This window comes from Eptesicus fuscus, chromosome 3, assembly GCF_027574615.1.
Source record: "Eptesicus fuscus isolate TK198812 chromosome 3, DD_ASM_mEF_20220401, whole genome shotgun sequence".
Taxonomy (NCBI): domain Eukaryota; kingdom Metazoa; phylum Chordata; class Mammalia; order Chiroptera; family Vespertilionidae; genus Eptesicus; species Eptesicus fuscus.
Genome location: NC_072475.1, coordinates 66,611,166 through 66,624,413, shown reverse-complemented (window position 1 = coordinate 66,624,413; position 13,248 = coordinate 66,611,166). Strand labels below are relative to the sequence as shown.

Below are 13,248 nucleotides of genomic sequence, written 5' to 3'. Positions count from 1 at the left end.
AATGAATCTAGTTCACAATGGATCTTATGGGGCTAAAATCAAAGAGTTGGAAGGGCCGTGTTCTTTCTGGACACGTGGAGAGAATCTGTTCATTGACTTTTTCAGCGTCTAGAGGCCACCAGCATTTCTTGGCTTGTAGCTGCACTATTCCCAGCCTCTGTTCCAATGTCACATTCTCTTACTATAACCCTCCTACTTGCCTCTTATAAAAACCCTTGTGATTACATTGGACCACCCAGATAATCCAGAATAATCTCCCTATCTCAAAATCCTTAACTTAATCATATCTGCAAATTCCCTTTTCACATGTAAATTAACCTATTTACAAGTTTCAGAATTTAGGTCACAGATTTTTTTGGGGGGGTGGGGTGGGGAGGAGTGCATTACTCTATCACAATTTCATACTTATTTCCATTCATTTTAACTTTTGAAGAACTAGACTGATCATTTGAACCAAATTACAAATAAGCACTCATCTTTAGTTGTCACAGAGCTGTAATTGAGAATTACAAAAAAACAAAACCAACAAGAAAAAACCTCTGCCTTAAAGTGCTAGTTCCTGTGTATTTGGATTGTTTGGGGGAAAGAAATTCTCTATGCGCTAAGAATTTCCTACTCCAAGGCAAAACTCTTCAGGAAGAGGAAGAAAACACTGCAAACAGGAAAAAGACTAAACAACATGCAATTTTTTTTCCTGTAAGTTAGCAGTTTCATCTTTCCTCTTGCCAAACAGTAAACTATATATATTCTCCCCCTTCCTCTTCTCCAGCTTTCCTTTCAGTGAGCCAATAATACACAGTGAGATCGGGTGCTTGAGGGCATGGAATACTTGAAGATATGGACTATGTGACAATGGTGGACTACAGCAAAAACAGCTTCCTGTTGTCTAAAATTGTACCATGTGTCAGAAAATCAGTGATGAAATGTCAGTTCAAATATAGCATTCTTGTTTCCACCACACTGATGTTAAAGTTCATAGTAGTTATGACCATGAGTTTTGATATCAGATAGACCTAGCATTGAGCCTCTGCTGGACAAGTACTAGTCGGATGATACTGGGCAAGTTTCTTAATCAAATCAGTAGCCTGTTTTTTTCCATTTATATTAAACTTACATGAGTGCTTTCTTATGCCATCAGGACTTCTTGGTGACCATTTATTTTAATGCCTGTTCAATGTCAGCCAAAACTAAAACACAGAAGGGCTACGTGGCCTGCTTAATGTCTCCAAATGACTTGGTGACACAGCTAGGAGTAAAACTCACGTTGCACGTTTGCCAGCTTTGTGTTTTTCCCACTCAACTCCTCTGGTTTGAAATTTCAGGCAACAATTTTCACAGACATTCTCCCATGCACTTATCTCAGGTCAGACCACAATCTACCATCAGCAGTTTAAGAATCAAATGAATGGTGTCAAACACTATAGAATTCTAGAAGTAGATTTGGCAGGATGAGACTTCCTCCCCCCACCCTTTATCCCCTTCACCCCAATTCTTAACCCCCACCTTTACCTCTTAAGGAGAGCAGGTGTTTGGAAAAACAGTGAAGGGACCAAGTGTTTGCTAGCATAACCATCCACCAAAGATATACCATGAGAGTCAATATAATAAGAGAAAAAAGTGCTTGTCTAGTTAATGCATGTCTATGAAAAATCTAAAGGGCCCAGGTTCTCCTTAGATGTGCCCCTGGGGCCCAAAATGCAGAGCAGAAGAGCAAGACAAGACCAAAAGAAAGGTGCACCTCAAACCAGAAATCGAAAATTTTTGCTCCACCAATCTTCTAACTCCTCTTCCATCCTACCAATTATGAGTCAGGGCATAGAAAAGAATAAAGAAATAATGTTATTGCTGGTTAATGTTGTGGTGGCCAAAACAAAAAGGCTTGGTAAGCTTTAGTAATTTAGAGCTGCTTTAAAGCATAATGCCCCCAATTTTGCACATTTGACTTACTCACAAGCTGGTTTAAAAGCTTTTGAAGTAAATTTTTCCCAGTCAGATGTGTTTCTTTGTCTTCAATGTCAGGTTCAGACTTAGCCTCAACCTTAAACCAGTTAGAAGACATTGCTTATATGCATGCATACAAGTCCCTCGGTTGATCTCTTACCCACACAACCCTCCCCTGCCTTCCCGCTGTAGTTTGACAGTCTGTTCGATGCTTCTTTGCCTCTGTATCTATTTTTGTTCATCAATTTATAATGTTCTTTATATTCCACAAAAGAGATCAACCGAAGGACTTGTATGCATGCATATAAGCATAACCAATGGACACAAGACACTGGTGGGGGGAGGGGGGAGGGCATGTGCCGGGGGGTAGGGGAGGCTGGGGGGAGGTCAATGGGGAAAAAAGGAGACATATGTACTACTATTTGTAATATTTTAAACAATAAAATAAAAAATAAAATATTTAAAAATTGTAAAAAAAAAAATACATTGGTATCTTGCCATTGGTATACTTCCCTTTATGTAGAAGCTTTGCATGGATCTTGAATCCTTACTGCTCAGACACTAATAACCATTTATTCCTGGCCTCTTGTTCTCCATTGCCTGCTCTTTCACCTCCTGAATTTGAGTCTTGACTGCCTAGAACTCAAGTACTTGCCTGCCTCTGATACCTTAGCTAAATTTTCTGAGTGTATGCCTTTGCAAAAAATGGGGCAATACCTACTTGCCTTGTCATTTTTACTTGTTGTGAACTTTCTTAGGTGTGTGACCTGACTTAGCCTCCCATAGCATGCACACACATGTATGTCCACATACACTACTGCACACTTGTCCCAAGTCCCTCAATCTACCCTGTCCTTAAGCTGCCCAAGTCCTAATGGAACATTTTCAAAGAGGTGAAAGATCAATGCCTAACAATGTGAAGAATTTCAAGGAGCTCACACTTGACAACACTTCACTCTTTATTTTGCTTCCCTCCCTGCCCTCGTAGCACAACGATTAGAGATATGAAACTAATGATTTGCCGCGGAGGCATATAATTCAATGACTGCATAAAATGGCTGCTCTCCTGGCCAGGTCCTAGTTTCCTGTTCTCCAATTCACTTCTCTACAATCTTCATAGACCCACGCTCCGAAGACATATCTGAAATCCTGGATCTCCTACACAATCACTAAATGTACTAATGAGTAACTTACACAAGCCTCACAAAAATGTATATCTCTATTTTTATATTCTACTATATCATTGATATTTACCTTGAAATTTTTCACTTTCAATATACAGTTGATGCCATATCACCTCCATAACTCTCCTTTGAAAGTTAGACAAAATATATATCAGATGAAGCTTAATCATATTTTTCAGTATGAATTCACAGATTGTATAAAAAGAACAAATTAGAAATAGGTGCTTAAAAATAAAAATGTGTGCAATAACAAATAAAAAGTAAAATCGGGGAAAAGAAATTATTAACCACAGTTTATATTTTACCTAATATCAATTTAGGACCTCAGTGGTCATATCCATATTAAATAATCAAGCCCTTAGCTTAACACCCAGGCCCTGTTCTAAGCACTTTATAAATATGGCCTCATTTAATCCCCTCCACAAATTTATGAAGTAAACATAACTGTTGTCCCCATTTTAAAGTTGAAGAAACCACCTGACCAGTGTGCCTCACTGGTTGAGCATCGACCTCTGAACGAGCAAGTCACGATTCGACTCTCGGTCAGGGCACATGCCTGGGTTGTGGGCTCCATTCCCACGAGGATGGTGTGCAGGAGGCAGTCAATCAATGATTCTCTCTCATCATTAATGTTTCTATCTCTCTCTTTCTCCCTTCCTCTCTGAAATCAATAAAAATATGTTTTTAAAAATTTAAACTTGAAGAAACTAAAGCTAGAGAGGTTAAATAAAGTGTCCAATCATATAGCTAATAAGTGATGGAAACAGGATTCAAGCCCAAGAAATATCACTCCGAAGTTTGTATCTTAGTTATGTGGCTAATTACTAAGTATTTTTTTAACTGTCTTGTCTCCGATGCATGTTTCACACTCCTCACCCCTCCTAAATCTGTTCATCTATTCACTCACTCTTTCTTCTAGTTGAGCACTCTTACAACTCCATAGTTTGTTTTAAAGACAAAGAGACAGAGATAAAAAGATAAAGAAACTGCATTTCTCTCCTTATATTTGCCTTAGGAGCATTCTCTGCTGCCCCCTGCAGATAATTTGGTGAAACCAAAACTAATGTTTTCATAAACTCATTTAGTAAATTCAATAACAGCTGCACTTTGAGAATTTGATCACCAAGTATGCTAACATGCTAAACATTGCACATTTATTTATATCTTTTGGAAACTAGTTAAACACCTGGCTACCTGATAAATAGTGTGGATATTATAACTTGAAGAAATATTACTGAATAAGAAGAATAATGAATCTTCTGAAATGCCAGGATGGTTTAATAAAAATAATAAAGAGATAGACAGGTGGGTGGATAAATGGGTATATTAATGAATGGACAATAGATTCAACGCCTCATTTCAGATAAATTTGAAGTAGATTGTCATAAGTTGTGTACCCTGTGAAGCAAACCCTGAAATGGAGTTTAGTATGAAGGGTGGTTATTAAGGAGTAATCTTAGATCGTTTCTTATAGAACTAAAGAGACATATACTAGAGTGGGCAGAGGGAGAAGTCAAACTATAAGGGAGGTCCACGACAGGCTCAGCTAACCCTTGGGGAGATCTGGAGTTTGAACTACTCTTTAGAGATGTCCTCTGTTGAGCTGAAATGGCCATATCTTAATACTCCTGAATCTATCAGTTATTAGATATAGCTCAGGGAAGGAGCATGACCTTGGGTGAGGCAATCCATAGAAGTCTTTCTGAACTGCCAGCAATACTATCAGCACTGGAACAAAGTCCTTCTTGAAGGGAGTCAGGTGGTACCTCACAATATGGATAAACATTGGAAAATGAGCCACTCTAATTCTGGTCTCGAGTACCGGTACAGTGGTATCCCAGTCAACCAATTACCTTTCATTGCCAAGACCAAATTAATAAATAGAAATCTTGTTGAAAATTTAACTTTGGAGGAGCTCTGCATTGAGATGCATGAGAACCTGGGAACCTTCGCTTCCACTCCAGCACCCATCCCCCTCCTGGGGCCCACTCACGCTACATCCTCTTCCAACATCCTCCTACCCCACCAAAGAGAAACTGGACATGGGAGAGGGGGAGGCATGCTGGCCAGAGAAGAACCTTCTTCCTGTAGCATTAGAAAGGGGAAGGACAGCCTGGCCAGAGTGGCTCAGTTGGTTGAGCATTGTCCTGTGTACTGAAAGGTTACAAGTTTGATTCCTGGGTTGCAAATTCAATCCTCGGTTGAGGCACATATATAAGGCAACTGATTGATGTTTCTCTCTCATGTCTCTCTCTCTCTCTCTCTCTCTCTCTCTCTCTCTCTCTCTCTCTCTCATTCTCTCTCTATCTCTCTCATCCTCTCTATAAACATGACCTCAGGTGAGGGAAAAAAAAAGAAGAAGAAGAAAGGGAAGAGCAACTGGGAGTCCCACCACCCATTTCTCCATTTCCTCTTCCTCCAAACTTAAGTTTGGGCCTCTTCATAACTTTTATTTTTTTATTATTTTTTTTTTTAAATATCAGACATATGTCATAGCAATATCTTTTTTTTAATATATTTTATTGATTTTTCACAGAGAGGAAGAGAGAGGGATAGAGAGTTAGAAACGTCGATGATAGAGAAACATCGATCAGCTGCCTCTTGCACAACCCCTACTGGGGATGTGCACGCAACCAAGGTACATGCCCTTGACCAGAATCGAACCTGAGACCTTTCAGTCCGCAGGACAACGCTCTATCCACTAAGCCAAACCGGTTTCGGCTCTCTTCATTACTTTTATAGACACCCCCCAAACCCATGAATCTTTGGTAGTGATTTGGCAACTTCAGTAATAAATGGCAATTCTCTCTCTCTCTCTCTCTCTCTCTCTCTCTCTCTCTCACACACACACACACACACACACACACACACACACACACAGAAGAAAAAAAGCTTTAGAGGCAGTTATATTATTTTCATCTCTGAGTGACAACTGGAAAGGGGAAGTCCAAAAAAATACAGAAATGAATTGAAAAGAATAAAAAGCCAAGTCATGTACCTTGGCTAGAAACTAACATTCAGGCAAAGTATTCTGAAAAGAGACAGGTATCATCTGATCTCCAAAATGCCCTAATTACTAGAGTCAAGAAGGAAATTTTAAAAAAAAAATCCAAATGGAATCACCTTAAATGTTTCAGACAGTATTAAACTAATAAAATGGTTTTTGTGCAACTTTCTAGTAAAAGAATATGAAGCATGAAAATTATGTCAGTCATAGAAATTATCTGTCTACAATTTCGTTCAATATTCAGTGGACATTTTATTATGGTTTTATTATATCAGTTGCTTAAAAATTTTGTTCCCAAATTCTATATTTGACCATGGTGTCTTTTATAAGATGATTATGTTTTTAATGAATAACTAGACAGTAGTTTACATTGGTTCAACTCTAGTTAAATTTGGAAGTTTAAGAATATTATAATTTTTTCCTAGTTTTGAAAGTAACTATTAATGCTATGGCCCCTAAAGTTGAACTTCCTGGGTTCAAATTTCAGTTCTGCCACCTATTTTTGGTTACTGTATATCTTGTGTGTGTTCTAAAATATCTATTTGATTCTTTTTTCAAATCTGATGTCATTTTTATAATTTCTATTCTTCCATCAAAACATTTCCCTTTGTCTTTTGTCTTCTTTAACATAAAAAGAACACTTTAAAGTCTCTAATTCCAAAAGGAGACATATGTAATATTTTCAACAATAAAGAATTTAAAAATAAATAAATAAAGTCTCTAATTCTAATATTTAAGGTGGCTGTGGGTAAATATTATCTATTGTTTCCATTAGTTCTTTCTGTGAAGTCTGCTTTTCTCTTGTCCCAGGCATTGTGTTTTGTTTTTTCAAATAATAGAAATAATTTGAGACCAGGTAATTCTTCATTATCTTGAGAATTTCCAGATACCTTCCAGCAGATTTTATTTATTTACTAGAGGTCGGGTGCATGGAAATTGTGCACTGGGGGGGGGGGGAAGGGGGAGAGAGGGGAGAACGGGTCCTGGGGCAGGTCCCTCAACCCAGCCTGCACCTTCTTGCAGTCCAGGACCCCTCGCTCCTTACCACCCTCCTGCTTGCTGCTCCTTACCCTTCGGCTCGCTGCTCTCGCCAGCCGTAAGCCCAACTTCTGGCTGAGGAGTGCTCCCCCTGTGGGAGCGCACTGACCACCAGGGGGCAGCTCTTGCATTGAGCGTCTGTCCCCTGGTGGTCAATGTGCATCATAGCGACTGGTCGTTCTGGTCATTCCACTATAAAGTTCACTTAGGCTTTTATTTTATTTATTTATTTATTTATTTGTTTATTTATTTATTTATTTATTTATTTATTTTAGCTTTTCTACTTGTCTGGGAGAGTTGTTCTAAATGTCTATCTGATATAGAAGCCCATCCTTTGATTCTTTACTTTTTTCCTCTTCACTCACAATCCATCAACAAATCTTTTTGGTTCCTCCTTTAAAATACTTCCTAAACTTGATCATTTCAGTAAACTCCATTGCATTGGGTTAGGAAAAAAATAAAAGTTATTATTTCAAAGCATGGGTTTAAAATAAAGCATTATGTCATTTAATTTGTGGGCACCAGCAAAAAGATAAACAGATACTAGAAGCTGAAGAAACCTTGCATTTGGTAGCTGCTCCCTTTTGTAACAACTTTCTTCCATCTGTTCTATTGAAATCTCTGTTTATTTTGGTCACTTATAACTCTGATTATGTTAATGCCACATAAAAGCTCAGATATTCTATACATTAAATATAAGAACTTTAAAAGTCAGAAGTCTTACATTAATATAGTTTTCCTTAAGCTAGTTCATGCTGCATTAATATCTATCTAAAGTATGTTTCTGTGACTATTTTCCTATTAGCGATCTTTCTTCCTTATATGCTTTAATTCTGCTTACTTTTTTCAATATGCTACTAATGATTTTGGAGTGGTTTTATATAATTTGAAAGTGTGTCTAGGGGAATTTTTTAAAGAATACTGTTATGATTATTTCACCTTTGGAAAAGAAAAAGGGTTATAAGACTGTTGAAAATGTTTACATGATCAATGCTCTGTATCGAGAAAAGGAAGTAGATAAGATCTCTTTTTCTTGATTTAGTGTTTCTGTATTTTACTTGGCTGAATATGATAAAGCAATCAAACCTATAAGAAGTGGTGTCCTGCTTCTAGCAAATGTGTCCTAAAGAAGGAAAAAACAGTTATGACTGAGTTCCTGCCGGCAATGCAGCAATCAAGGTAAGCAAGAACCAGAAATGGGCTTGCACCACAAGTTGATCTGTAAACCCCAATTCTTCAGTGGGAGAACCCCAGAACCAACGGCGGTGGGAACACGAGCAGCCGTGCCTCTATCTTCAACAGTAAATCACTACCAGTCTGTTCAATGCTTCTGTGTCTCTGGTCTGTTTTTTTTTCATTAGATTCCATATATGAGTGAGATCACGTGATTCTTACCTTTCTCTGACTGTCTTATCTCGCTTAGCATAGTGCTCTCCACGTCCATCCATGCTGTTGCAAATGGTAAGAGTTCTTTCTTGTTTACAGCCAAGTAGTATTCCATTGTATAGCTATGCCACAGTTTCTTAATCCACTCGTCTGTTGATGGGCAATTAGGCTGTTTCCAAATCTCAGCTATTGTAAATTGCACTTCTATGAACATAGGAGCACATATATTCTTTCTAATGAGTGTTTCTGATTTCTTGGAATATGCTCCTAGAAGTGGGATCACTAGCATAAGCCATAGACACAGAAAATAGGGTGGTGAAAGCCAGAGGTGGGGGGCAGAGGGCAAGTGGGAGAGGTCAATGGGGGGAAAAAGGGACATATGTAATACTTTCAAAAATAAAGATCTAGCCGAAACCGGTTTGGCTCAATGGATAGAGCGTCGGCCTGCGGACTCAAGGGTCCCAGGTTCAATTCCGGTCAAGGGCATGTACCTTGGTTGCGGGCACATCCCCAGTGGGGGAGTGTGCAAGAGGCAGCTGATCGAAGTTTCTCTCTCATCGATGTTTCTAACTCTCTATCCCTCTCTCTTCCTCTCTGTAAAAAAATAAATAAAATATATATTTTTTAAAAAATAAAGATCTAAATAAATAAATAAGAAAGAAATCCTCAAACAAACAAAAGGTAAATCACTATAAGGGCACCTCCACCCAAAGGGAGGACACCCAGACCATTAGAATTTTGGGGAGCTACTTCTGGGAGCAGGGATGTGGGCTGCTATGTGCAGAGTAGGCTGCTTTTATCTTTGTCCATTGGATATGTATTAAATAATTTCTGTTTTAAAGTGATGCATTTTATCTTTCTCTGACTGGCTTATTTAGCTTAGCATAATGCTCTCCAGTTCCATCCATGCTGTTGCAAATGGTAAGAAATCCTTCTTTTTTACCGCAGAGCAGTATTCCATTGCATAGAAGTACCACAGTTTTTTAATCCACTCATCTGCTGATGGGCACTTAGGCTGTTTCCAAATCTTAGCTATGGTGAATTGTACTGCTAAACTGATGAACAAAAACAGATCCAGAGACAGAGAAACATCTATCAGACCATCAAACCTCAGAGGGAAGGTAGGGGAGGGTGGGGGTAAGAGGGAGAGATCAACCAAAGGACTTGTATGCATGCACACAGACAACAGGGGGGTGAGGGCATGAGTCGGGGAGGATAGGGTGGGGAGTAATGGGGGAATAAGCACACATATGTAACACCTTAGTCAATAAAGAAATTTTTTAAAAAGTGATGTATTTTATGACTGCTAAAATTTGTTTTGCTGATACAAGAGGATCAGGAAAAGAGATCCTCTTTTAAAAGGAGTAAAATCAACTATTACTACTGGCCAATAGAGTTAAGTTCTCCTAGGAATATTTCATCAGGTATTTAACTTAATATCTGTCTTAGGTCCTAATATTTGTTATTAGGAAGCAAATAACAACTTAACTCCTTGGCCCCTGGGATATCAGTATTAATAAGATTCAAGGCCCAGATTGGAACTAGCTTTTTGGAAGAGACAGGATGAAATACTTCCCAAGTCTTGTTTGTTTGTTTGTTTTTGTTTTATTTGTTTTGTTTTATTTTGTTTTGCCTTATTTGCATTCTTTTATTCCACTGTTATACTTCCAAAAGATTTCCCTTTACTCAAGCACAAATATTCGGTAACACAATTATGCTCTACATATACCTATTTTTAATCTCTATTAAATGGGATTATTTAAACAAATGACTTTAAAAGGCTATCAAAATAATACTTCTACAAGGCAAAGAGATGCATGATGTAAAATTTGCCTTCCAAAAAAATAAATTTAAAAATGACTGAGGGATCAAAAAATATTTGTAAATAGCTGTTATAAAAGTAATATCTTCTTGGCAAAAACAGTTTAAACGGTAGCACAAAATGATACCTTGGGAGGGGCAGGTATAGGGTCAGAGGGGATCAATGAGCGGGGGAGGGAACATCTGTAATACTTTCAACAATAAAGATAAATTTTTAAAAAATTAGTTTAAAAAATTTAAAAGGTATATACAATTTACTTCTTTATATTCTGTTATTTTCAATTTATCACCTTCTATTTTAACAGATATCACTGTCAAAATGAATTTATGAATGAAGGGTAATCTAAAGAAAACACTAATTTTAGGCTCATACGCATTATTATTATTACGGGTTTTTAAACCAAAACTATAAGAAACTGGACAAACATATCAAGTCATCTCCAGAGAACCTATCACCAGTAAGAAGCAGCCAACTAAGAAATGCTATGAGTTTCCGTGTTTTTTAAATGTGTCTCTGTGCTTTGCTTTGACTGAGGCTTCTATTATCTAGTCCTTCTTTAATTAGAGCAGTAATAGCAATATGTTATCAACTTAGTATAGGGCTTTACTATCTTAAAGAAATCCCGCACACATCAACTCATTTAACCCTCACAAGGTAGACAAGAAGGGTAACATTTATTATCACTTTTCTGCAAATCAGAAAACCGAGTTTAAGAAGCTTAAGCAATTTGGTGGTGTTGACGGTAATATATGAACTGAAAACTTCAGATGTAAATTCTATGCAAAAACATCTGAAATTTAAAACTTAGAGCTCATTTTTAAGTGTATTAAAAATCTCTAAATTGCAAGTTGTCTATAGTCCTATACCAAAGAATGGGTTTATCTGTTTAAATTTGTTGTCATTTATTTGTTTTATGGTGAAAGGAAAAGGGGAAAGTGGAGATCAAATTAACCAACATCAAACAAAAAAAAATAAAATCAAACAAGAAGTTGAAATACCCATCAGTTAAAATATATTTACCATGTTCATCTGTAGTTCAGCCCTCTATATGAAAAGTTCCTGTGCCTCAGTTTCCTTCTCTAAAAATGGGATATCAAACAGTAATTTCAAAAACTAGCAATTTATTTTTCAGTTGTCACGGTGCCTTAAAAACTGCTAAACCAAATAAATATACAACGAGAATAATATTAACATGTGCCCAATCCCTAAAAAAAAAAAAAAAAAAGTCAAAAGTACTTTAAGATTGCCCTGTCTGGTGTGGCTAAGTGGTTAGAGTTGGTTGTGGATTCAATTCCCAGTCAAGGGCATGTATCTAGGTTGTAGATTCCATCCCCTGCCCAGATCAGGGGGCATACAGGAGGCAACCAATTGATGTGTCTCTCTCTCTCCCTTCCTTTCTTTCTCACCCTCCTCCTTCCCTCTCTCTAAAAATGAATGGAAAAAAATATCCTTGAGTGAGGATTAGCAACAACAGTAAAAAGTACTTTAACAGTGAAAATATTTTTCTAAGTGCTCTGCTTTCTACCTGCCTTTCCCCTCCCACACTCCATTTGTGATAGACAAAATAATGTCCCCCACCAAAGATGTCCCTATCCTAATCCTTAGAACATGTGACTATGTTACTTTACATGGCAAAAGGGACTGACAAATGTGACTAAGTCAGTGAGCTTGAAATGGGGAGATGATTTTGGAGTATCTGAGTGCGCCCAATATAATCACAAGGTTCCTCATAAAGGAAAGAGGGAGGGAAGAGAGTCAGAGTCAGAGAGAGAGCTGAAAGGTGCTGCACCTCTGGCTTTGAAGATGAAGGAAGGGGCCATGAACCAAGGGATGCAGGCTGCCTCTAGACACTGGAAAAGGCCAGGAAGATGTTTCTCCTCTACAACTTCAGCAGGAACACAGCTTTGCCAACACCTTGATATTTTAGCCCAGTTAAAGCTATTTTGGACTTCTGACCTCCGGAACTCTAAGATAGTAAATTTGTGTTGCTATAAAGCCACGAAGTTACAACAGCAATAGGAAATTAATATACCATTTAACCATTGCTGTACTTGTAGAGTCTTCCAAATATGTACAAAGGCCTGCTGTGATATTCTTTTATTCTTCTTCCACCTTTATCAGGATGTCCTTTAATATTTGTGGGGCCAAGGTGAGAGTGTAGATGGATTATACCTATGTTAAAGTTAACAAGACAACAAAGTAAAATACCTTCTATCCTCCTACCTTAACAAATATAACTTCGAAACAAACAAAAAAAAAAAGACTTTTGATGCAAATCTAGGATTGTATAAGATCAAATGTTGGCAAAATATTAAAGGTGGCCAAATGTAATTACTATTACATAATTGTGGGTGTTCTCTTGATGGTGCATCTGGTTTGGAAGAGTCATATGTAATTCATAAGTGATTATATACTTATACCATAAGTCCTTTTCTTTTTTTCTACAAAATTCCATTTCTCCCTCAGTAGATTGACTATTCATATACTTTGCCTAGCCTTTTCTCTTTCTACTTGGGTTAATTATATTTTTAGGTAATATATGAAAGTTCCTTACATTCTGGATATTTATTCCCTCAGCTGCCTCTTGCTTCCATTAAGTAGTTTGTAAGAAGTTAAAGAGTTACATATTTTTATTTATTTTTTTAAAATATATTTTATTGATTTTTTACAGAGAGGAAGGGAGAGGGATAGAGAGCTAGAAACATCGATGAGAGAGAAACATCGATCAGCTGCCTCCTGCACACTCCCCTACTGGGGATGTGCCCTCAACCAAGGTACATGCCCTTGACCGGAATCGAACCTGGGACCCTTCAGTCCGCAGGCCGACGCTCTATCCACTGAGCCAAACTGGTTAGGGCTACATATTTTTA

The 13,248-nt window shown here is 37.7% G+C and overlaps 1 protein-coding gene across 1 annotated transcript in view; it reads right to left on the bottom strand.

The window, feature by feature from the left end:
* Positions 1–2,059, bottom strand: part of CD200R1 (CD200 receptor 1) — a gene marked incomplete at its 3' end in the record, with an annotated part of 50,682 nt that extends 48,623 nt beyond the window's left edge. Inside the window, exon 1 of the mRNA XM_054709712.1 lies at positions 1,948–2,059. Coding sequence (XP_054565687.1) covers positions 1,948–2,059 — 112 coding nt within the window. The remainder of the gene's footprint in view (positions 1–1,947) is intronic.
* Between the last annotated feature and the right edge of the window lie 11,189 nt (positions 2,060–13,248).